Source organism: Schistocerca nitens, chromosome 2 (assembly GCF_023898315.1).
Source record: "Schistocerca nitens isolate TAMUIC-IGC-003100 chromosome 2, iqSchNite1.1, whole genome shotgun sequence".
Taxonomy (NCBI): domain Eukaryota; kingdom Metazoa; phylum Arthropoda; class Insecta; order Orthoptera; family Acrididae; genus Schistocerca; species Schistocerca nitens.
Window position 1 is genome coordinate 315,405,462 of NC_064615.1, and position 26,740 is coordinate 315,432,201.

The 26,740-nt window shown below is 42.7% G+C and overlaps 1 protein-coding gene across 1 annotated transcript in view; it reads right to left on the reverse strand.

Moving 5' to 3' along the window:
* LOC126236084 (ATP-binding cassette sub-family C member 4-like) overlaps positions 1–26,740 on the reverse strand; it is a 370,212-nt gene that overhangs the window by 203,224 nt on the left and 140,248 nt on the right. The window contains exon 5 of the mRNA XM_049945147.1: positions 6,750–6,984. Within this exon, the coding sequence (XP_049801104.1) occupies positions 6,750–6,984 (235 nt within the window). The remainder of the gene's footprint in view (positions 1–6,749; positions 6,985–26,740) is intronic.

Here is a 26,740-nt window from a genome sequence, read left to right on the forward strand (position 1 = left end):
GCCCACGTCACTGTAAAATGCCATTACTGTTCTACATTGATGACCTAGTGGATAGCACCAGCCTTAATCTTATGTACTTCGGAAATTGGTCTATTGTCTTTGAAGTAGAGCTGTCAGACAAAAGTCGTAGTAATATCCAGTCAGATCTTGATAAAGAGTGAGTGGTAAATAGAGATACGTAAAGTTGTGCACTTCGCGAAACGTAAACATTAATGGCCTCTGGCTACATGAATCATGAGACACAACTGGTATCAGCTGATCTATACAAAATATCTTGGACTCACAATGCACGAGGATGTGAAAGGGAATGATACCATGGGGTGTACTGCAGGTAAACTACATAGACAGCTTGTCTGTAGTGCTGAAATACTGGAAAAATGCGGTGTGTGGATAGAAAAGAGCTTACAAAACACTTCTAAGGCACATACTGAAATACTGTTAGAGAGTGTGTGAGTTTGGATTAACGAGAGCATCGAGGGTATGCAAAGAAAAACAGTCCATATCATCAGAAGCTACTGCAATTGGTGTTGTAGAGCAACAGAAAGGTTAAAAATTCTAATGGTCTTGATAGCAATGAAAAACATAATTTTCCGATTTAGGTTCGCTTGATTAACGATTATCTCCGTATCATGCTTACTGAAGAAGCACTACCTAAGGACAACGTTGACCATAATATCATCCCTACGAAGTGTTACTCAGAATCGTGCTTATAGACGAATCTGTACGTAAGTACAATATTGACCACATCATAGTCCCTAAGTGTAACACGACAACAGAAAAATTTGTACAAAGCACGGTTGTTAACGTTTGAAACCGTCAGAAAACTCCTCTGACACCAGCTAGACTACGCAACTTTCCCGCTGCTTCCATTGTATATTTTACACAAGAATCATCAGATCAACATAAGTGGCTTGATTATTCTGAGAAACTGCTTGCCAATCCAGTAATGCTTGATTATTCTGAGAAATAATAGCAGCCTGCCAATCCAGGAATTAACCTTTTGCAGGCAGTGATTTTCCAGTCGAGCTACTTCAATGAGCGGATTTTCCGATTGATATTAAAAGTGTACACATTCGCAATTTATTTATTTATTTATTTATTTATTTTATTTTTTATTTTTTTTTATAGTTAGGAGATAGATGAGGAAGATGTTACTGGTAATGCAGTATCGCATGGTGCTGAATATGAAGTACCTACACTGGATAGACAAACATTAGGTAGATTGATATAAAGAGTCGTAGGTTATGAGAAAGTTGTAAGTCGTGAGGGCTTGGACATGATTATTAGTTTTAAGTCAATACAACGTTACTGGTGGTTTTGAGGGACACGCAGCCGTAATTTAATGTTGTCTGACTTAAATTACTACTCAGACTGCACTATATTGATTTAATTATTTTATTTTGCTTCATCGGTTTCGGAAAATCTTATCCGAGCAACAAGTGTGTCGTGAAATTGATGTAGTTGGGTTTTGAATCACATGTGATTATGGATGGGTCATTACGTCCCGAAATCGACAATGTGAAATAAAATAATGAAATCAGTGCGGTGAAGCCTGAGCAGTCAATTAAGTCAGGCAACATGGAGATCTTGTTTTGAAACACACAGCCTACTTTAATACTAATTTTCCACCCATTATTTTTGTTGTTTATTTTCAATAGATTTGGAGGCCTTAAATGGCTTCTCCTCGAGGTATTAAAAGCTTCGGAATCGATTACAAATAAAATAAACAACAAACACATGAGAGGAAAATTTGTATTAAAGTAGGCTGTGCGCTCCAACCTAAAATAATTTACAACTGTATTCCTCATTATCTAGCATCATGGGAGCAATAACATTGTATCAGCGTAATGTGGGAGGACGGATGGTACGGAAACGTGCATCTGTCATGGGACCAAACGAGACCAGGCCATGCTTATGAAGAGGATAGGAAAAGCGGACGGTCGGGGAGGATCAGATGGGAAGGAGGCCGGGGGGGGGGGGGGGGCGGACACGGAGTCTGAGCGAGACTTGGATGGATTTCCTGCATCTGAATAACTACTCTGCAATTCACAAATAAGTAATTGGCTGAAGATTTGTCGAAATATCTTCGGATTATTTCCGTGCCGTTCCGCACCCGAACAGCGTGGGGGAAAAGCGAACACTTAAATCTATCCTGCGAGCTGTGATTTCTCTTATTTTATTACGATGATCATTTCTCCTCTCCGAGAGGAAAGTTTATGAGTGAGATTTAGTGAAAAGATCTCGCCGCAATTATTTGTTTTAATGATTGCCACAGCAACTCGTGTATCATATCCGTGACATTTCCTCCCCCAATAATCCAAAAAAAATCTGACATCTTTTGAAATCTTTCGATGTCTTCCTACAATCCTAGCTGGTAAAATCCCCTACTGCACCTAAATACACTATCAGATGACGGAGAAGTGTAGTGTCGATAGTTTTTGTCGCGTCTTCTAAGCGTTCTGCCAATAAAACGCAGTCCTTGATTTGCCTTCGCCACAATATTTTCTGTGTGATAAATCCCTAGGTATTTAGTTAAATTGACAGCCTGAGACTTGCTTGATTTATCGTGTAACCGAAATTTAATGGATTCCTTTTATTACTCATCTGGATGACCTCACAATTTTAGTTATTTAGAGCCAACAGCCACTTATCGCACCACGCAGATATCTCGTCTCGTCTAAATTTTTTTGTAATTACATTTGACCAATTTTGGTAAACATTTTTGGAATACAGTGATCAATTAATTGTTATATTTAAAGTTCAGTCTTGATCACGTTATGTCTGTTTTAATGAGTAACCGGTTTCGGTTTTTTCTATAAAACCATCATCAGACCCATTGGCTCCCTTGGGTTGGTAGGTGGAGCTCTCCTTGCTGCTGCAAGGAGAGCTCCACCTACCAACCCAAGGGAGCCAATGGGTCTGATGATGGTTTTATAGAAAAAACCGAAACCGGTTACTTATTAAAACAGACATAACGTGATCAAGACTGAACTTTAAACTAAATATAATTACATTTGATCTTCTGGCGACTTTACCAGACGGTAAATGACAGCATTAACTGCAAATAATCGAGGAGGGCTGCTCAGATTGTTCCTAAATCGTTTGCGTATATTAAGAACAGCAAAGAGCCTGCTTCACTTCTTTGGGGAACACCTGATATTATTTCTGTTTTACTCCCTTCAGTTGCTACGAACTGTGACATTTCCGACACGAAATTACGAATCCAGTAGCACAAGTGAGACGATATTCCATGCACAGGCAGTTCCTCTTGCGAGGAACTCTATCAAAAGCCTCCTGGAAATTTATAAATATGGCTTCAGTTCGAGAACTCCTCTCTACAGTACTCATTACTTCGAGGGAATCAGAAGCTTGTGTTTCACAAGAACGATATTTTCTGAATATGTGCTGACTGTGTCAATAAATCTTTTTCTTCGGAGTAATTCGCAATGTTCGAAAACACTATTTGTTCCAGAACCATACTACGGATCTTTCGTAGAGAGAGTGATTGTCTATGATTTCTAAGTATGGATCTATTATAACAGCATACTCTGAAAAGAACATAACTCGTACGTAATCTGGACTAAAAGACTTGCCTTTATTGAAGTAAGTTGCTTCGATCCTCTGAGGAAATCAACTTCTAAGTTTCTCAAGTTTGCAGCTTTTCCTTATTCGAATTCTGGAACATTTACTTCGTTTTCTTCGGTGAAGAAATTTCGAAAAACGATGTTTAGTGACACAGATTTAGTGGCTATGTCATCAGTAACATAAACACTGCTATCGCGCAATGAAGATAGTGATTGTGTTTTGCCGCCGGTGTTCTTTACAAATGACCAGTTTTTTTTCTGACTGACTTCGAGGCAGAGTTTCGTTGTGAAAACTATTAAAAGCATCTCGAATTGAAATCCCTTCGTATAGGATGGATAGGAGTTAGGATGGATTTCATTGTCTGGGAGAGATGGTTCAAATGGCTCTGAGCACTATAGGACTTAACAGCTGAGGTCATCAGTCCCCTAGAATTTAGAACTACTTAAACCTAACTAACCTAAGGACATCACACATATCCATGCCCGAGGCAGGATTCGAACCTGCGACCGTAGCGGTCGCGCGGTTCCAGACTGAAGCGCCTAGAACCGCTAGGCCACACCGGCCGGCGTGTCTGGGAGAGAGCGACTGTTGAAGATGTGCTGGTAGAGGATACGGAGAGTTTGTAGGTCGGTGGGATGTGTTGGTACATACGTGGCAGAATACTAGGATTGGAAATAAGAAGAGGAACAAGGGAGCTGTCGTAGTCGAACTTGTTAGAGCTAAATGGCATGTAACGGAGCGAAGTAACTTAGTGGTAAGTCACTGGACTCGTATTCGAGAGGACGGGATTTCAGATCCTCGTCCAGACTTCCAGATTTAAATTCTTTGTGATTTATCTAAATCGCTTACGGTGAATGCCAGGGATAGTTCCTTTGAAACGGCACGGCCGATTGCCATCTCCATCCGTTCCTATTCCCAGCTTCTGCTCAATCTTTGATCACCTTATCGTCGAGGCACATTAGACCCTAATCTTTTCCTTTAAAGCAGCCCCTTTTTTGAAGTTGTGAAACTTGGAAAAGCAGCTCGATTTGACAGAATATACCCTGAATTTCTAGCTCTCTGTGGACCAGCTACAGTAAAATGGCTTATCAATTTCTTCTCAAATATACTAAAACCCGGAAACTTTCCACCTCTGATGAAGAAAACAAAAGCAGTAGCCATACAGGAACCCAATAAAGATCTCACAGAAGTGGAAAACTATCATCCAATAGCCTTCTAAGTGTCGCTTGCCATCTGTTCGAGCGTCTAATCTACTACAGAAATTTTGAAGTGATCGACAAACGTATCCCTTAGTACAAACAGCGTCAGACCAGGTTGAAGTTGTAACGATCTGGTACTCTCTCTTGCTACTTATATCGAAAATGGGTATGAGAAGAATCAGTAAATGTACTTTTTGGATATATGATCTACATCTACATGGTTACTCTGCAATTCATACTTAAGTGCCTGGCAGAGGGTTCCTAGGAAAATTTTCAAACTACTTCTCTACCATTCCACTCTCGAATGGCGCGTGGGAAAAAGGAACACCTAAATCTTTCGAGCTCTGATTTCTCTTATTTTATTATGATGACTATTTCTCCCAAAGCAGATGGGTGTCAAAAAAACATTTACGCATTCGGAAGAGAACGTTGGTGATTGAAATTTCGTAAATAGATCTCGCCGCAAAGAAAACAGCCTTTGTTTCAATGACTGCCACCCCAACTCGAGTATCATATCAGTGACACACTCACCCCTATTGCGCGATAATACGAAACGAGCTGCCCTTCTTTGCACTTTTTCGATGTCCTCCGTCAATTCTGCCTCGTAAGGATCCCATAGCGCGCAGAAATATTCCAGCAGAGGACGGACAAGTGTAATGTAGTTTATCTCTTTAGTGGGTTTGTCGCATCTTCTAAGTGTTCTGCCGACAAAGCGCAGTCTTTGTTTCGCCTTCCCCACAATATTATCTACGTGGTCTTTCCAATTCAAGTTGCTCGTAATTGTAATTCCTCAGTATTTAGTCGAATTGACAGCCCTTAGACTTGTGCGATTTATTGTATATCCAAAATTTATCGGATTTCTCTTAGTACCCATGTGGATGGCCTCGCACTTTTCTTTGTTTAGTGCTAATTGCCACTTTTCACACCATACAGAAATTCTCTCTAGATCATTTTGTAATTGGAACTGATCGTCTGATGATTTCCCTAGATATATCAGTTGCTTATTACAGGGTTGGCGAGACTAACTTCTTTTGAAATTCTTGAGTGTGATCCCATGAGGTAAATTCACGGAATTACTTAACAAAACGCTAAGCAATAACATACTCTGTTGCTGAATACTGCTGTTCGACATGGATCAATAACGCTTACATTAAGAAGATAGAGGTGCAACTCAGGTAATGCGAATAATTACAGGTTCTACTGGGAGTTCAAACACCTCACGGGTAACTGTTCTCAGCAATATCCCACATCTAGCTCTAACAAGATCGGACGCTCACTTGAAGGTTTCGAACAACATTTAGAAAAATCCTCAGCTATCTATTCATCGAGATACTGCACAAGCAGAAACCAAGTGTTAGTTAACTATCAAGAGTGCAAGACATTTGAGGGTGATTGTTGATAGGATGGGATCGTCTTAAATGGATAAGTAGAGCTTGTGGAGGTGGAAGATGCAGGTGGATAGTCCTATAAGTATTGCCTGAGATATGGAAGGAATGCCAGCAGCCTTGCCGCGGTGATAAGACCGGTTCCCGTTAGTTAAGCGCTGCCGCGCTTGGCCAGTACTTGAATGGGAAACCGTCATGGCTGCCGAGCGCTGTTGGCAAGCGGGGGGCACAGCCCTCTTGAGGCCAATTGAGGAACTACTCGACTGAGAAGTAGCGGCTCCGGCCATGAAAACTGATAACAGCCGGGAGGGCTTTGTGCTGACCACATGCCCCTCGATATCCGCATCCAATGACGCCTAACTTCTGCACGGCGATTGGTCGGTACCATTGCTCCTTCCGAGACCTGTTCGGACGGACTTTATCTGGAAGGAATCATCTAGAGAAGTTTCGATCTGAAGAAGGAGATGAACAGGTTGAGATGGAGCTGGAGGGCGTGTTGCGATTTCTGTGTAGGATGGAGGAACAGGAAGGCCATCGGCCTGGAGGAGATGAGTGTGGGAGCAAGCTCGGCGGTACTTACGTTGGGAGGGCAGCGTGATGACGAGGATGAAGGCGGCGCCGGCGAAGGCGGCGTACTCGACCTGCGTGTAGAGCAAGTAGACGATGAGCGGCAGCTGCAGCGCGATGCACCACACGCAGTGGCCCCACAGCACCACCTTGTCGAAGCGGCTCACGTCGTTGGTCATCAGGTTGACGACGCCACCCGTCGCCGTCATGCCGCCCTCGCTCGGCGTCTGACGGCTCAGCCGCAGCACCTGCGCACAAGCGCGTCTGATAGTACGCGAAGACAGTTTTGTGGCTCGAGCGACGCAGGGCAGTGCAGTGCAGGAAAAGCTGCGCGATGCTGTGTGAGCCCGACATGAGCGACAGTACCTCAGCCTGTATCGTGCACTGTTTCCTCGTGTAACAATGACTGAACCTTGGATTTCAGTCGATAGTCCCATTCTGATGAGGAAGAAGACACGCTGATGTTTACTACACTTAATAAATCAGAATGGAAAATCGGATACAGGAGTAGTAAAAAACACCACGGTGAATCTGTATAGATGTCAGCGTTTTCTGATACACGGTTCACTAAGTACTTGCGTTTAAATCGGAGTCAGTTAATCGAGGTTCACGAGCTTGTCCAGATATCGCTCTTTCCTGAAGGTTGTAATACCCAAATACTAGGTGGTAGTCAATAAAAATTGGATGTGTTGTCGAGATAAATTTTATTTGCATTCCTAACAAGAATAACCAAAATCTAAATTTAGTTGCTCTCATAATTCAGCAGCTAGAAAAAAATACGTGTCACAATCAGTATTTACATCATGTCGTATAAATACTGATTGTGTCAGTTACAAAGCTTTAACGGCATAACGCCGTTGGTAAGACTTCACTTCTTACATTTAGTCATTTTAGTGGATAGTTTCTCATACAAATATTGCTATTTTCACTGACTCTTCTCTATATTGACATACATTTTCAGTTTTATGACCATCGCCCAATTACACTCTCTTCAAACGATGAGAAGTTGTTTTAACTAAGTCGTTAAAGTAGTGTCATTTTAAGAAAGATTTGAACGATGTGAGAAGTCCTCAAGGCACTAACACTAATCAAGAATGTATGATGGTATCTATTTTCTAATTAATTCATATATATATTCCTGATCCCTGCTACAGTATTATGTGCAGTTCCGTACGCTGTTGCATGTCAACACGAGAAAAAAATTGTTTTATATTTTAGATTTGAAAATAACTAATTCTCTAGCTAATTTAGTAATCCATCCAAATAAAGAATATTTCATGTGCGATCTAGCATGCGTGAGGTTTTCAGTCCATAACACAAATACAACAATGCACATTATCATAAAGCAGCATCTGTGAGGAAGTGAACTGTGGACAACAACATTCCTGATATGGGATGGCTTGCCCAGAGTCCCAACCTGAAGCAAACAGAACATCTTTGGAATGTCAACTTCGCTTCAGATCCCAACATCAGTACCATCTCTGGTTTCGACATTCAGACAGTTCACTGGAAATCCCTTGCAGGGTTCAAGCCGTCGTAAAGGCGATTGGTGAACACACCCCATATTTATGTCCACCAATGGATTGTTCGGATACTTTCGGTAAAATAATGAATATTGGAAGAGATTTGTAAGTGAGACATTCTGTATACAACACGTAAATCGAATGTCGCTCTTGTTGTATCATACTAATCACCTAAAAGACGGAAGCTCATTTGGTTTGAGACTTGTAGTAGTCATATTCAAGGTAAGGGATATCTCCGTGCATTCACAAAGGATATGCTTAGTACCGATAAGTACTGTCACAGCCATCTGCAGAGTTGGCGACATCCTGTAGGCAGGCACGATTTATCACTGACTTGATTGGTCGTAAAGGAAGATGTACGTTTTAACTCCTGATGACGATGGTGGAGACAGATATCTAAAACTAGAGTGTTTTATCCGAAGTGACGCGGCTCATAAACCAGTAAGATGTGTGTGTGTGTGTGGGGGGGGGGGGTGTCTGCTCTTTCGGAGATATCCGAGCCCTGTTTCCGGATGCCTCAGTGCCTGTTAAGCAGGAGACCCGGATTCGAATCCTGGCCCGGCACAAATTTTCAACTTCCCCCACTGATTTCAATCGATGCCCGCTCGCAGCCATGGTCTGTAACTCCTCTGTGTCTCAAGAAGATTTTATTGAGGTGTACACTAGTCTGAAGTGTCATATTCAGTCCATTTCCAGTTGTTTATCATTGAAGGAATCTTGAGGTTTCACATCCTGTCGACGACGGGGTCATTAATGAACCGCGAGAACTTCTGATTCGATAAGAACTGGAAACGAAGTCGGCTGTGTCCTTTCTAAGGAAGACATCCTAGCATTAGCCTCAAGCGATTTAGGAAAATCATGAAAAAACTAAATTAGGAAACCTAGACTGGGATTTTAACTGCCGCCCTTCTGAGTGTGGAATCCAGCGCGCTAGCCACTGCACCACTTCGCTCGGTGATTTCCAAGAGGAATGACTGATAAACACCAAGACTTCATTGTACAAGGAGAGGAAAAAAGACTGTCCGGCCCCAATAATTTAGAGTTCACAATTCTAGCCAGCGTTCACAATTGTAGCGGTCTACGGAGCTTAAGCTTCGTGTTTACGTCGTCAAATAGAACCAGTATAGTAGTTAGGATAAAGTGTATGCCGAGATTCATTGCAATTTAAATCATCGTCTCATTTCTTTTGAAAATCATTATTCGAGCACTTAGAAACGGTTGAAATATAAGAACTCCACGTCGGTAGTATTTCTACAAAGACAAGTGTTTCAAATCTGTGTTAATGGCCGAGTGGATATGCTTATGATTTATGAACGCGCCTTCGAATCTAACTGGAGTCAACTGCTCTTTCTTTTATTTAGTCCTGTGCATGTAATATTTTAAACCTTAATTCGCTACAAATTGTGCAGTTGTAGGCTTTTACATGTGCTTTCAAAAGATTCCATTTTATAATAGTCTAATCTTTAACCAAACAGACAAATGGTCATAGAAAAACTGTTGAAAATGGATGTGTTTATTTGTAATTACTTCGACCTCCATCTGGTATCTCTATACTTTTCAGCATTTGTAATTACTTCGGCCTTCATCTGGTATCTCTATAGTTTTCAGCTAATAGAAACGTATCAGCTGATCGGCACATTTTTCTAAGTTCTCACGCGCGGTTTACACGAGTGAGTGGATGTGCCTTCCAGAATCTATTGTATCCAGTTTAATATTCGTTCTTCATCTAAGTCAGGCCTATTCGTCCGTTACGCTACAAAGAAGAGCTCGGTAGTTCCTTGGTAGCGTGACGTATCACTGTTCTAGTAGCTGTGGCATCTGTAGAATCGAATCTCACCAGAGCCTTTTCTTTATCGCGTCGAAAATGTTTAGTTCTTCATTTACTTTTTGTTACTAAATTATATTTTATTTTTTATTTTCTTCAGTACTCTCTTCAGTAAATAACTAATTATGATTTGTGATTTGGTGTCTATAAATAATCTTCCTTGGAAGGTAATTGTGGTGTCACCGCCAGACACCACACTTGCTAGGTGGTAGCCTTTAAATCGGCCGCGGCACGTTAGTATACGTCGGACATGCGTGTCGCCACTATCAGTGATTGCAGACCGAGCGCCGCCACACGGCAGGTCTAGTCTAGAGAGACTTCCTAGCACTTGCCCCAGTTGTACAGCCGCCTTTGCTAGCGATGGTTCACTGTCTACATACGCTCTCATTTGCAGAGACGACAGTTTAGCATAGCCTTCAGCTACGTCATTTGCTGCGACCTAGCAAGGCGCCATATTCAGTTACTATGAATGTATTCTGAACAGATAATATTGTGAATCATGTACCGTCAAGAGCGACGTTCATCCTTAATGGATTAAAGTTAAGTATCAAACTAATTACGTCCGCTTTCTGAATTCTAATTCCTTGTCATGTTCCAAACCTCACGTCAGTATAGTCCTTCCCTCCTCACGCCAGCCTGCGTGAGCTAAAACGCGTGCATTTCGGCCTCCACTAGTAACACGGTGTTGGCTCTTCTGCCAACACAACAGCAATATTTACCTGATCTCGTATAACAATAAAATAATCAGCCTTTGAGGGTGATATTCGTCTGACCTCGCATAAAAATAATCTTCCTTGGAAGATGATATTCATATGACCTTCCATAAGAGTACAAATAATTTTCCTTGAAGGGAGATATTCATCTAAGCTGCCATAAAAATACAATTAATATAGTAGCAAGCAGATTTCTATTTTAATGTTCTTAGCTTAATATGAATAAAATGAGATAAAATAAAATGAAGAAGAAGCTACATATAGCTTTAGTGTATTGTCCACACGCCAGTGGCATCAACTGCAGCTTATATCCATCGAGGCGTAGAATTGACAAGTCTATGGAAAAAGTCCTCATCCATGACATTTATCTCCTATGAAGAGTGAACCAAATCCCACAGGGCATTCACAGTTCTCGGAGGAGGTCTGGCCAATTGTTCCTCACAGTCTTCTTAAGCTGAGCCCATACGTGCTCTGTGGGATTGAGATGATGTGGCTTTGGAGATCTCAGAAGGTATTGAATAATATTCTCCCTCCTTTGAAAGCAGCTCTGAATCCTAATGCCAGTGTGTGATGGGTGGTTATCAGGTTGGTAAGTGAGGCGTCCTTCGGGTGATGGATGATTATCATTTTGGTAAGTGAGGCGGCCATCGTGGTACCAGAGTCGATCTCCAGCGATGATTACATTTTCAAGGTTATGTTCATAGCATGCTGAATTTAACTTGCCTTGTATACGTTCTAAAGTTTCTGTACCCACTTAAGTCATCCAGCCCCAACATTCCACACTTCCGCGTCCGCTTCTAGCGCGTGTGGCCACGAAGCGCGCGTCATATCGTTCCCCATCTGTGCGGTAAACAAGTGTAGGACCTCTACCCGTGAACTCAATTTTGCTCTCGTCGGAGAGAATGACTTCCCTCCAATTGACATCTTCTCAGGAACTCACATTTTCTGGTCTATCCACGGCTTATTAGTCAGACAACGGCCCTTTGATAAGAGCACGAAGGGACCTAATTCCATAGTCCTTTAATCTTCTGAGAGCAGTTCCCAACGCGTTCGGAAATGTGAAGCTCTCCTTAATTTCCGAATAAGTGACAAAGAACCATTCTGGGCTGCTCTGACCAGTTAGTCATCTTGTCTCTGACTAGAGACTCGTGGTCTTCCAGATCTTGAACGTCTCGCTACTTCGCTACTATCTCTAAATCGTCTAAGCCACCTCTTTGCTGTGGAAGCATCAACACCATAATGATGTCCTTCCTCAGATGCTCTAACACCGTTTCCCAAGGCAGCAGTTATTCGCTTGCAGAAATTCACATCAGCCATTTTGAAGCAGACCTATGACATATGCCAGTCAGCTGATACGTTTCTCTTACCTGAAAACTATAGGGACACCAAACGGCGGTCGAAGCTATTACAAATACATACATCTATTTTCAATATTTTTACTTTGACCGCTTGTCTGTTTGTTTAAAGATTAGACTATTACAAAACGGAATCTGTTGAAGGAATCTGGAACCTATAAAAGCCTACAACTGCATAATTTGAAGAGAATTAAGGTTTCAAATATTACCTATACAGGTCTATATAAAAAAAAAGACCAGTGACTCATATTCGAACGCTCGTCCTTTACGTTCGTAAACCGTCAGCCTATCCACTTTTTTGTTCTATTTTCTCAATTAGATAGGTTTAATCTCCGAAATAAACGAAACAAAAATCAAATTTACCCCTGCTTGGCACCGCCACTTTAACTCTTCCATAAAAAACGAAATGAACTATCCCTCTTCAGGCGTTGTCCTAACTATTACCAAATATTCTCCTAAGGGATATGTTCGACGGGTCTGTAATTTGCTTTTTCATTTTAATTTACGTTTTTTTTGTAATTGCATGATAATAATTAGTAAATTTGTGCAAATGAAAATGCTATAAAAGGAAATATTGCAGTAAAAATGTGATTCAAAGGATAAAGACAAATAGCTTTGTATATTGCTTGCGCTACTTCAGCGAAAAGAATCTTTCTACAAGAAATGGTGCAACTGGAGTTTTCTTGTCCACTGCCACTAGTGTAATCCTCTCAGCCATTAAAACAGATGTGAAACGCTCGTCGTTGTAGTAATGCTACCGACGTGGAGTTCTTACATTTCAACCGTTTCTACGTGTTCGAATAATGATTTTCAAAAGAAATGATACGATGAGTTAAGTTGCAATGGGTCTCAACAAATACTGTATTCTAAGTATTGTATTGCTTCTATTTAACGAAGTAAACATCAAGCTGAAGCTCTACAGACCGCCAGAGTTGTGAACACTGTCACTTCTGAACTTGGGCATGCGCAATGCTCTTGTCATTCGGGCCAGGCAATGTTTTTGCCTCTCATTCTACAACACCTTTTATAATCTGAATAGAAGTATCGTGAAAATCGCTGTAATATGATATTACACGTTTACTACCATGAATCTCTTGTTCACACGCTTTATAAAATTAGCATTGCGTGATGTAAGACAAACATAAGCCTAAGGAAGTATTGATGAATATCAGACTGAGAGAAATGTCGCTGATACTGCGTAGCATCTAGACAAGTTTCCGCCCAGAGTGATTCATTATCACATGGACTTAAGTATACTTGTAGTTCTGTAGAATGGACTTAAGTAGTACTGGAGAATCACACTGCTCCATGCCCGCTCCTTCACCAAACGCTTTTCATCGGGAATGATCAGACCAGTGTACAAAACGCCCTCATCTCGACTGTTTCCCTGATATGCTTACCAGGGCGGCGGATAGAAACGCAGCTACACACACAAGAGTAGAGTCTACACCTATATCTACTTATGTACTCCGCAAACCACTGTACGATGCGTGTACTAGTAGCGTATAGCTACTAGTTATTGCCTTTCCTCATCTACTCGCAAACAGAGTGGCGGAAAAACGACTATCTACATGCCTCTGAACGAGCTCTAATTTCTCTTATCTTTCTAGTCCTTGTGCGAAATGTGCGTTGGTGGCAGTACAATCGTCCTGCAATCAGCTTCAAATGCAGGTTCTCTAATTTTTTTCAAGAGGGTTCAAAATGGTTCAAATGGCTCTGAGCACTATGGGACTTAACATCTATGGTCATCAGTCCCCTAGAACTTAGAACTACTTAAACCTAACTAACCTAAGGACAGCACGCAACACCCAGCCATCACGAGGCAGAGAAAATCCCTGACCCCGCCGGGAATCGAACCCGGGAACCCGGGCGTGGGAAGCGAGAACGCTACCGCACGACCACGAGATGCGGGCTTTTGAAGAGGGTTTCTCGAAAAGAACGTCGCCTTCCCTCCACGTATTCCCAACTGAGTTCCGTAATAGTTTCGTGTTTTATGAGCCTACCAGTAACAGCAAGCAGCTAGCCTCTGAATTGCTTCCAAGTCTTCCTTCAATCCGACCCGTTGCTGGCCCCAAATACTCGAGCAGTACTCAAGATTAGATCATACTAGAGTCCTACATGCAGTCTCCTTTACAGATGAACCACACTTTCCTGAAGTTCTCCCCATAAACCGAAGTCGACCATTCGTCCTCTCTACCACAATCCATACATGCTCCTTTCATTTAGTATCGCTTCGCAAAGTAACTCCTAGACATTTAATCAACATGTCTGAAGCACGCTACTAATATTGCATTCAAACAGTATGAGTTTGTTTTTCCAACTTATATGCATTAACTTACATTTTTCTACATTTAGAGGAAGCTGCCATTCATCACACCAACTAGAAATTTTGTCCAAGTCATCTTCTACCCTCCTACTGTCACTTACTGACAACTCCTTTCCGTACATCACAGCATCATCAGCAAACAGCCGTAGATTGCTACTCGCCCTGTCCGCCAGATTATTTACGTATATAGAAAACAACAGCGATCCTATCATACTTCTCTGTGGCACTCCCGTCGAAACCCTTGTCTCTGAAGAACACTCGCCATCGAGGACAGCATACTGAGTTCTGTTACTTAAGAACTCTTCGAGGCACTCACATATCTGGGAACCTATTCCATATGCTCGTACCTTGTTAATAGTTTTCGGTGGAGCACCGAGTCAAAAGCTTTTCGGAAATCTATGAATATGCAATCTATCTGTTGCCCTTCATCTATTGAGTCCTTCGAAACATTGCGCCAGTTAGTCAACGGTGCCATGACACACTAGTTTGTTGACTGCTCCGATTCAGGGTGCTTGTAGCAGGTGCTGTCACGGGAGTTTTTCTCCTTTTTCATCTGTTTTTACGTTAACGTAATGCTCGCAGCTTCGGTAGATACTACTCCGGACAGCGAATACAGAACCACAACGTTATCACTTCCAATACATCAATAGTCCATAATTTGCTCGTGGTGGAAAATCCTTTCATACTTCCCCAAGATAGCCAGTGGAATTTCTGTAAGTCTCTTAGATTTGTTTTCGCCTCAGAGTATTCTTAGCGATAGACTTGTCAGCACCCTTTATCATTTTGGGATCACTGTCATCTCCCTAATTGTAAGCTTCAACGATTTCGTTTAAAGTGAAAATTACTGGCGCCAATGATGCGTTTACAATGTAATTTTAATTTCAGACCCACATAAAAGCAAGATTTGAGTCTCCGTAACAGTGCGATCAGAGTCATGACTCCACCCAAATGATCCGTTTACAATATCGGCTACTTGTAAGGGAAGAAGGTTAGATGTTAATGTCCTGCCGCAGCGAGGGCATTAGAGACGGAGCACAAGATCGGGTTGGGGAATTATGTGTTAAGGATTGTGCCTTGTCCATTTCCAGTGAACCGTGCTGCTATTCGGCTTTGGAGAAAACACGACAAACCTAAGCCAGGAAGCCCGAACGGGAATTTGAATCGCTGCTAAATCAGGATATCCTTACGAAGGTTTGCTCCACCGCTCTTCAGCATTCGACTTCGGGGATCATTTTCAAGGATTTCCTCCTCGGCAGCAGGCCTGGAGAAGGATACACCAAGTTTCTGGAAAGCGAGGAGCTACTTCGATGAGAAATAGCGGATTCAGTTTGGGGAAGCCTACATTAACGGACGGGAGGAGGTGTACTAACCACATGCCCGCTCACATCGACGTACAGTGGCGACATTGGCAGAGAACTAGACAGCAAACAACTGACAGCACGCGGTTCTTGATGTCTTATCGTGGAGTTATACTGCACAACAAGAGCGGTTCGGTACAAACTAGACGACGCTGCTGGGACAGGTTCTGTCCAATTTGTTCCAGATTCATAATCCGACAAGCTTCGCATGAAGAGCGCATATAAGACGAGGTCTTAAACCCAGCACATGCCCTCAATGAAAAGTAAAATTTATGGCTGTAATCTCTCTGAAAGTGATAACACATTATCTGTAACTAAACTGGTAGTTATCAACCGAATATCATAGGTAACCACTTTTCCATATCCCTCTGGCAATTGTATCAGGTCTCTGAGGTCATCAGATATCTATCACTTTTCTGACAAGGCGCTAAACCCAAGGCACGAATCCCATAATGGGTAAAATTTATGACCATAAACCTACGTAGTAAATAAGATTATCTTGATGTGGCTAATTTCTTCTTTAATCCTTGTCCAAATAAGGTGATGCACTGGCTCTAATGACCTCGATATCGACTTGCCGTTAATCTCTAGCCTCTTTCCTCACATATTTCTTATTTTATTCCTCGGTGGCCGGATCTTAAGATCCAAAGTTTCTCTTAAGGTGGATAGGCTTCTTACGTCATTTATTATAACGTCGTTGCTTGCTCTGAATGCCACATGAGCTTGTGTACCTTGAGAAACTGATATCTTCTGTCAACGGTCGTAGCGCCAAGTGTAAATTCTGTCTCATTAGCACACAGCTGTGAAACAAACAAATCACAGACTAAGGAGATTTTTACCACTACTCGCACATACATCTCGAAAAGACTATCATAAAACAGCTGATGCCTCGGAAGTGTTTCTTAAGAATTTAGCATGATAACCACACAAATCATGTACCAACAATCACAAATTTGTTGTTGGAAAAGAGCTGCCCTCATCGTGTCCCATTGTTCATTCCTCTTTCTCATCATAAAGGTAAGTTATATCTAGTAGTAATAGTTACACATTTGATCTATACATGCGTAAGTCCTGAATCTGAAGTAATGAAAATATTGAAAAGTACCTTTTCGTTATCTGTTCATTTATATTTGGTTGTTAGGGGAAATTCTCGCCGCGCTAAGCCTTATTACAGTATAATAGGTAATTTAAGGTGTTTTTGATAACGTAAAATCTCGAACACTGACGACAGACGAAATGTAAAGTGTTAAACGTAGGAAAATATCCCTCATAGCCCTATGTAAGGAAGTGATTTATTTGATATTGTCTTTTTGATGTAGTGTTTTATTTAACCGATAACATTCACTTACTCATGTTGCATATGTAGATTGTTCATTGCATTTATTCTTTGATAACAATCTACGTAAAAAGAAAGCAAGTTCTTTTCAGCCCCTATCAAACTGTTATTGCGTAAATTTGAGATATGTGATGGACACGTTTTAATTTCGTGTTGTGTCCGTTATTTGTGGAAGTTACGAATTGTGTTTTTGAATAGATTATCAGAAGCGAACTAATCGTTTAATAATCTGAATTTTGGTAGTTTCTCTAGTGAGGCAGAAAAGAGTAAATTGATTTTTTAGTAGTAACGATATATTTTCTGAGCATTCGACTCTTCAGTGAAGAACTAAACGAGGGAGAGTTAATTTTATTACGCTATTATGTTGACAAAGTGCTGAAAAATTCAGACAGTGTAGCTCAGAGATATTAAAAAGTCGCTGTTACGCATAATTACGGAAAATAAACGGACAGTGAAAATGTCTGTTCACTTGGAACTACAAAATTTATACTTTCTGAGTGATAAATCTCTGATCCTGAATGGACAGCGCATTGTTGAAGTAATAACTGAATAAAAGTACCGTATACATCAAGATTACATTAAATTACCACCATAATTAAATCGTATTATTACATTACCTATCTGCAGATTTGGAAAAATATACTGTTGGGATAACACAAACAGCAAAGTAGCTACACTGTGTTGACTCTGATCTTGTTTGCGATAATGCAGGATGGAAGAAGTGAGGGTTCTAGGTTTTTCTTCCCATTCCCCAAACAAACATTTTTACGTGACAGTGGGCAGCGTAGTTCGATTAGATAAATTCAGAAGTAGATTTCATGGGGATCCGTGAGAAACTGTTTAAAGGATGTCATTTTCTGCGTATGGCTGCAGAAATTTTTAATCTGAAATTGCGGTTTCGGCGTAACGCCACTGCGAAGCATAAATTTCAGATATCAGACACGGCACAGATATATGTTACCGTTAACACAACCCTTGCTGGGTTGTATCCTACTACAGCTATGGAAGTCACAGCTGTGGTCACTGACACGAGTAATATATTACCTAAACTTGTGCTATTCACACGCGGCTTGAAATACAGTTCAAGAAGTTTGTTCAACAAATTAATCTGTCGTAACGTTTCATGCTAAAACGATTCTGTAAATATCCTTTGTATGAACTTCTGCGACGACGCGAAGCGCGACTACAGGCTAGTTGCTCACAAATCGCTGCTGCAGCGTCTGAGACGATCAGAGAAGTGCAGACCGTCACGTGAGCAGTCTGCAAGTGCTGCATAAAGTGCACAAATGTGAGACGTGGGCAGCATACGCAGACGGCGGCGCAACGTGCGATGCGCGGTTGCCAAATGGCCCAGGCGCCGAGCAGCCGGCCAGCGGCCTGTGGCGCGTTTCTTGCGGTTCTCTGAGGACGCCTAACGAAATCGCGACGTCCCTTGGACACTCAACCTCACTTACGTGTCCCGTACATTCTCTCAAGGTATAAGTTAAGCGATCATCCAAAGGAAGGGAAGACTGAAGATCGGGGTTTAACGTTTTGTCGAAATAGTGCGTGAGTGTAAATCAAAAAATGGAACAGAATATTCAAAATTCTTAGGTATTTGTATCGGTAATAGCCTGAACTAGAAATCAAATATTACGGAACTTCTTAAAAGTTTGCAATATGTATTGCGGATACTATCGGATTTTGGTAATGAAAATGCCAAAAAGTTTATTTACTTATAGTACCATAAGATTGGGAGATTCATCACTGAGGAAGAAGAAATTTGTTGGGCAGGAGCTTGTAATGAGCACAATATGTAGTGTCCAGACAAGGACTTCTTGCAGATAGCTCTTTAATCAGTCGGGTAAACTGACGACAGATTTGCAATATATTTACTTCCATATGTAGTTTTCGTCAACCATGTCATAATAGTAACATCCATAAAGACAATACTGAAAGTAAATGGCTCCCATCAGTGAGGACGACTTCTTGAGATGTGCTCTTTTCATTGTACAAGCAGTGTCTGATCAAAACTATCCGAGCAACAATATGTAACGATGCGAAACTGACCTCAAGATGTCCGGAGAGGCCGACCAGCCAGTAAAAAAGGAGGCGGTAAGGGCAGAAGGGATCGTTCAGGAGAGCTCAGTGATATGGACCATTGATCAGTCGTTGGGTGTCTCCTGAGTAACAGATCCGTCAGGGACATTTCTACCCTACTAAAGCTGCCCAAGTAGAGTGTTGGTGATATGAATGTTAAATAGAAAGAACAACCACAACTAAACCAAGACCAGGTATACCTCATGCACTGATGGATTGCGGAGGACGGATGTAATAAATCTAATGAACTCAGCGGAAGAAATGACTCGTGTGTTCCAAAGTGCTACCAGCAGTCCATCCAGCGCAATGGGTGTGCGTAGGGAGTTAAAAAGAGTGTGTGTGTGTGTGTGTGTGTGTGTGTGTGTGTGAGGGGGGGGGGTACAATGGTTGAGAACCTCCTCACAGGTAACATATTTCTTTAGTCAGTGCCCAGGTGCGATTGAGATGATGTAAACAGCGACGCCATTGCACAGTGGATGGCTCGAAACAAGTTTTTTTGAGTGATGAATCAAGTTATACTCTGTGGCAATATGATGGGTTTGGGTTTTGCGAATTAATGAAGGATATTACGCTTAATAGGTGCTAAATGCTGAAAGATATGAACACGTTTTACAGCAGTGTGTCGTGTGCACAGTAGAGGAAGAGTTCGGATGATAGTCTATATCAGTATGACAGTGCATCCTGTTGTAAAGCATCAATAACATTCCTGAAATGGGCCGGCTTACCCGAGTCCGAACCTGAAGCTAACACCTTTGTAATGAATGAGAAGTCGACTTCGCTCCAGACCGCAGCGTCTAAAATCACTGTCTTCTCCGGCTCTTGAGGAAGAATGGTTTGCTATTCCTCCAGGGAAATTCAGGTACCTCATTGAAAAAGTCCCCTGGAGAGTTGAAGCGGCCATAAAGGCATAGGATGGATACACACCATTCTGACGTCTATTAAAGGGCGTCCAGACACTTTGGATCAGATAGTATATGCATCTGTTCTATCAGTCAGATGAATATGCCTGACCATACAGTGTTGGTCTGTCGGACAACGAGAGGACAAAATGCGCCTAGAGTGACTAATTGATAAAGGTAAAGTTTCAGCAACCCGCTGGTTTGAATACAACAGTGCTCAACTACGCACAGTGCTACTGGGGAAGGTTTACGTTGCCCTCCTGCGCTCTTTCTATTGACTTACCCAGCCAGTTATGGTGGGACCTACACACAAAAATGTAGACTACGAAGCACGATACAACTTGGCATTTTTCACTTTAACAAGCCATTCCAGAGCTGACGGGGCACCTACTCACACCGTAATTAAATCGGGCCGAACGTGCACAGCAATCAGGAGACCGTAGAACTGCAGCTCTAGCGCCGCCACCATGGAGGACTTGCTACGGGTGTAACTTCGTGCACGTACACAGAATCGGCGAGTGTGTAAATGATTAAGAATTGTTTTTCTCTGTAGCAGGTATAATGGCCACCAGAGTGCATTATTGTTGTTCATGTGCAGTGTAGTTATCAAGCTAGGTATGGTAAATAAAGGGCGTGAACAGCGTTAGATGGTGAGTGAACACTGTGAATGCCGCGGAGATGCTGCATATTCGTATGAGACAGCGTTATCATCACGTTGCAGAGTTTGAAAGCGCCCTCTTTGTGGCTCTCCTCTTGATCGAATAGTTCGATATACGGAGCTGTGAGGCATTCGGATGTGACAGTGACCCGAGAACTGACTACATGGGAGCGTGAGGGCAGCCATACTCGTCAAAGTTTCTGTTGGACACTCCTGACTACCACAAGGAAGGCTCGCACCAAGCACATCGTAACCTCCCCAAATCTGCGACTGCCGTCTGAGAGCAAGTAATAGACTTCCTGCAACATTCTGTGGCATCCCCCACCATTGATCGGAGACTAGCTGCAGCCGGACTAGTGAATTATCATCTCATACATAGGCTGCTGTTAACACCACAACACCAACGGCTGCCTTTGGAGCGGTGTCGTGAACGAGAAGCGAGAACTGGCGAGTGGCCTCGCATTGTGATCAGTGATGGATCGCGGTTCTGCACTGCCGCTAATTGGTTAGTATCACGGCGACCTAGGATGAGGTCCCATTACTTCAACAATTCGGAGAGGCACCGTTTCGTTTGTGCGGCGCTCAACTGTGCGGTCATCAGCGCTCGTACAAATTCCAATTTTAACACAGTCCGGTTTTTCACACAATCCAATCGTGCCATTGTCACGAGTGATGATGATGATGATGATGAAATGATGAGGACAACGCAAAAACCCAGTCCCCGGGCAGAGAAAATCCCCATCCCGGCCGATAATCGAACCCGGGACCCCGTGATCCAGAGGCAGCAAAGCTAGCCACTAGACCACCGTTATGTTTTCCCTAGTGGCAAGGTGTGCAGAGACATTTGACATGACTTCAGGTCACGTCTGGTAGCGACTGAGGTACTCTGACGGCTCAACAGTACGTCATGGACATCCTCAAGCAATAGTATTGTTGTGTTACTTTTCAGCAGGACAGTGCTCATCTAAACAAGGCAACTGTCTGCGTGATGTGATACTCACGCGGTCAGCAATATCCCCAGATCTATCCATGGAAAAAAATTTGTGGGGCCAGCCCGGACGACACCTCCATCCTAGTGTCAGTGACCACAATATCGACAACCTATTTCAGCTGTTGTGGACTAGCGTGCCTAGGAGAGGCTAAAACAACCTTACGATAGCCCTCCAAACTTAATCAACATACACCCAGGCCAGAGAGGATGCAACGTCATGCTGATACAGTGGTTCCCAACCTCTGTGAGACTTTTACCCCTGAATGTAATGAGCTATTATGTAGTACTGCATTCTCCCCTCCGTCTCCTTCCAATCACTATCAACATTAGTGCGCAACTAAACTTTACAATGATAAAGAACTGTCTTTGAACATTTTTATTATTAAAATGTCGGAATGTAGGTGTTTTATTAGACTCTGAGTAATTGATTCATTGAGATAATTAGTACTGACTATTTCTAACAACCTTTTTTCGTAGGATGATGAAGCAGTTCTCAGGGCATCGCGAGTACTAGCCTCTACTCCTTCTCAGAAAAGAAAGTTAGCTACTCACATTGAGGCCAGATACTTGTTAAATGAACATACCTCTTCTCCACGACACCTTACCCTAGCGACACTTGCTTCACCCATGTCATACACTCCAATTAAACTCAACCAAACTAAAATATGTACACCACACTTATTGTCAACCTTGTGTCGTCCATGTTGGACTGTTGTAAGGAAATGCGACTGTTTATGACAACTAAAGTTCAAATAAAACAATTATCTGCGTCTGTCACTTTTTTTATTTCATCCCACGACACGTTTCCAGAATTTACACTCTCATCTTCAGCTGGAACAATGATATTATGATTTTTTGTGGTTTCATTTTGCTACAAAAACGTATAATAGGCACTTGTTGGTGTAATATGGCACTAATGTCATAAATTTTAATCGGTGATAGAGTTACTTACTTGTACAGTTTGTTCCAGTGCACAGAACCCTGCGGTTTGTCATAAATATACATATGTACATAACGAACCGCAGCGTTCTGTGCACTGAAACAGGTTGAAAGTAACTCTACCAAAGTTTAAAATTTATAATCTTAGTGCTACATTACGCCAACAAGTGCCTGTTTCTACATTTTTGTAGGAAAATGAAACCACAACAAACAACAGACTGCATCCAGCTAGCAAAAATGTAACATAATATCATTGTTCCTCCCGAAGATGAGAGTGTAAATTCTCGAAACGTACCGTGGGATGAAACACAAAGAGTGACTGACGCAATAATTGTTTTATTTGAACTTTTTGTTATGTACTTGATTGCGGAACTCCTTATTTCTGAACTGGCAAAAATTGGAAGTCTTCATGCTGCAAATGCTGCATGACAGACCACTGCCACTAATAATAAGAAAAACAAAACTGTGTAGCCACTACGACAATGCAGGAGCCGTTACAAAGATACTGTTGTGTTGTGCAGTCAGTTAATTCGTTTACCTATCGTGGAATGAAAAATGAAGCAATTTTTTTTCCTTTGCGGAAACTACCTATAACTTGAAGAACGCATCTTCGGGAGCTATATAAGCATGTGTGACGAATATGTCTCAGTTCTATTGTCATAGGTGGGTGGTACAAAATATGTGAGTAGCGGGTGGACTATGGGAGGAAGATGTTGTTCATTCACTCATTTCACAAACTACAATGTGTCACACATTAAGGCTAGTATTTCACAAAAACTGGAATTTTTGGTAGCTTTTGAAGTCAATATTGCAGTCTTAAAAATAACAGAAATGATTTTTTTTAAATATTTTGAACATGAAATGTAAGAAGGGAGAGAGAAGGAAAGGGAAAGGATGGGTCGGAAATACTGATAGCTAGCCGAACAGAGCATTGTGGCAATGCTATGGCGAAAGTTCAAAATTTGTGCCGGACCGGGGCTCGCACCGGGATTTACCGATTCTCACGAGCTGTTGCACTGACCGCTTCGTCAATCCGGACACTGCCTCTGATCCATAAAAATGTCCAGCCTATCGCACACTGCAATACAGCGATCCCCGTCCATTAAACTCTGCTTGCAAATCCTGTTTCCAGTAGGAGTTCAAACGATATTTGCGCATCCGCACTGAAACAAACGTCGATTAACCGTCAACACCCTTATCAGATATATACACTACTGGGCATTAAAATTGCTGCACCAACAAGAAATGCAGATGATAAACGGGTATTCATTGGACAAATATATTATACTAGAACTGACATGTGATTACATTTTCACGCAATTTGGGTGAAATCAGTACCCTGAACAACCACCTCTGGCCGTAATAATCATCTTGATACGCCTGGGCATTGAGTCAAACAGAGCTTGGATGTCGTGTACAGGTACAGCTGCACATGCAGCTTCAACACGATACCACAGTTCATCAAGAGTAGTGACTGGCGTATTGTGACAAGCCAGTTGCTCGGCCACCATTGACCAGACGTTTTCAGTTGGTGAGAGATCTGGAGAATGTGCTGGCCAGGGCAGCAGACGAACATTTTCTGTATCCAGAAAGGCCCTTGCAGGACCTGCAACATGCGGTCGTGCATTATCCTGCTGAAATGTAGGACTTCGCAGGGATCGAATGAAGGGTAGAGCCACGGGTCGTAACACATCTGAAATGTAACGTCCACTGTTCAAAGTGCCGTCAATGCGAACAAGAGGTGACCGAGACGTGTGACTAACGGGACCCCATACCATCACGCCGGGTGATACGCCACTATGGGGATGACGAATACACGCTTCCAATGTGCGTTCACCGCGATGTCACCAAACACAGTTGCTACCATAATGATGCTGTAAACAGAACCTGGATTCATCCGAAACAATGACGTTTTGCCATTCGTGCACCCAGGTTCGTCGTTGAGTACACCATCGCAGGCGCTCCTGTCTGTGATGCAGCGTCAAGGGTAACCGCAGCCATGGTCTCCGAGCTGACAGTTCATGCTGCTGCAAACGTCGTCGAACAGTTCGTGCAGATGGTTGTTGTCTTGCAAACGTCCCCATCTGTTGACTCAGGGATCGAGACGTAGTTGCACGATCCGTTACAGCCATGCGGATAAGATGCCTGTCATCTCGACTGCTGGTGATACGAGGCCGTTGGGTTCCAGCACGGCGTTACGTATTGCCCTCCTGAACCCACCGCTTCCATATTCTTCTAACAGTCATTGGAGCTCAACCAACGCGAGCATGAATGTCGCGATACGATAAACCGCAAAAGCGATAGGCTATAATCCGAACTTAATCAAAGTCGGAAACGTGATGGTACGCATTTCTCCTCCTTACACGAGGCATCACAACAACGTTTCACCAGGCAACGCCGGTCATCTGCTATTTGTGTATGAGAAATCGGTTGGAAACTTTCCTCGTGTCAGCACGTCGTAGGTGTCGCCACCAGCGCCAATCTTGTGTGAATGCTCTGAAAAGCTAATCATTTGCATATCACAGCATCCTCTTCCTGTCGGTTAAATTTCGCGTCTGTAGCACGTCATCTTCGTGGTGTAGCAATTTCAGTGGCCATTAGTGAACTTTTCCAAAAGTAATTCAGTTTCGTTACAGGAACAGAATCATATCCTTTGTCTTTTACCCCTCAGAAAATTTCATGTTTACTCTCAGGGAGTAATAATCCCTGGTTGGAAGCCGGCCGTTATGACCGAGCGGTTCTAGGCGCTACAGTCCGGAACCGCACGACCGCTGCGGTCGCAGGTTCGAATCCTGCCTCGGGCATGGATGTGTGTGACGTCCTTAGTTAGGTTTAAGTAGTTCTAAGTTCTAGCGGACTGATGACCTCGGATGTTAGTCCCATAGTGCTCAGAGCCATTTGAACCATTTTGAACCTGGTTGGAAACCGCAGTAGTAGTAAGTGGTTTCATACAACGAACTTCTGTGTAAATTTGCCTCGATTTTTTAATCACTGAAATGACATCACGTACACTCTCAACTCGTGAAACATCATTTTGTTTCCTCCTCCTCTTCTGGCCGCTTCACCGTTTTTTTCATCAGGCTCTGTTTTTTAACAAGAGTAACAGTTGGGGGAGACTCCGCAAAGCAGCTCTTCGAGTGCCGAGGACCGCAGCTGGCCCCGGGAGCCTGGGTGACCCAGAAAGCAGCGTCACGGCGCAGCGCTCAGCTGTAGGGAGCGGCGTCGCCGTGACGTGGCGTGGCGCGGCGTGGAGCGACGGATCCGGCGAGAACCGGAGAGGCGCCACCGCTGACCTCGCAGTATGTCCACCAGTGCGGCGGGCGCGCGCGCTGCGCTTGCCTCTACAGCCTACACCTTACACAAGTGTCCGCCTCCCTAACCGCTCCTATCCAACCTGCGGGCACTTTGTACCGGTTCCACAGCCGGCTGTGCCAGCGCAGATAGTATTTCTGCACACGCGACTGCCGCGTCGCAGTTATTGTAGAAATAGCGCGCCAGGTGGCGCTCTGCTACAATTCTGGAATGTACCCCTTACAGGAGGAAGTGTTGCAAATCCTCGAGTGGTCGCACCGGACCTAAATCGTGTTACGCAAATACTGCAGTGTTTACTTCAACAAGACGGACTACGCCATACTGTAGCAATGTTGAAATGTTACGGAATAAAAGAAAAAGCCGAATGATGGTTTTGAAACTTGACGTTCTCACAGTGTATCGAATGTTCAATGAACGCCGCCTGGCTGCATTGCAGCAAATTATTCGAGCAATGGTTTATTTCACATCTACAGAACAGAGCAGGCAAAGTGGCCCTCCAGTGTGTACCGTCCCCAGTTAAATATTACAAATAACTTGCAAATGACAGTGAAAGAAAAAAAATTATATTAGATTATAAGTGAACACTAACCACTCAGGCGAGAAACAATTTTCTCTCATGCGGATTATTATTGTTATATAAAATTCTGTGAATCATTTTCGAGTGCAGAGAATAAAAAGATGCACTCGAAA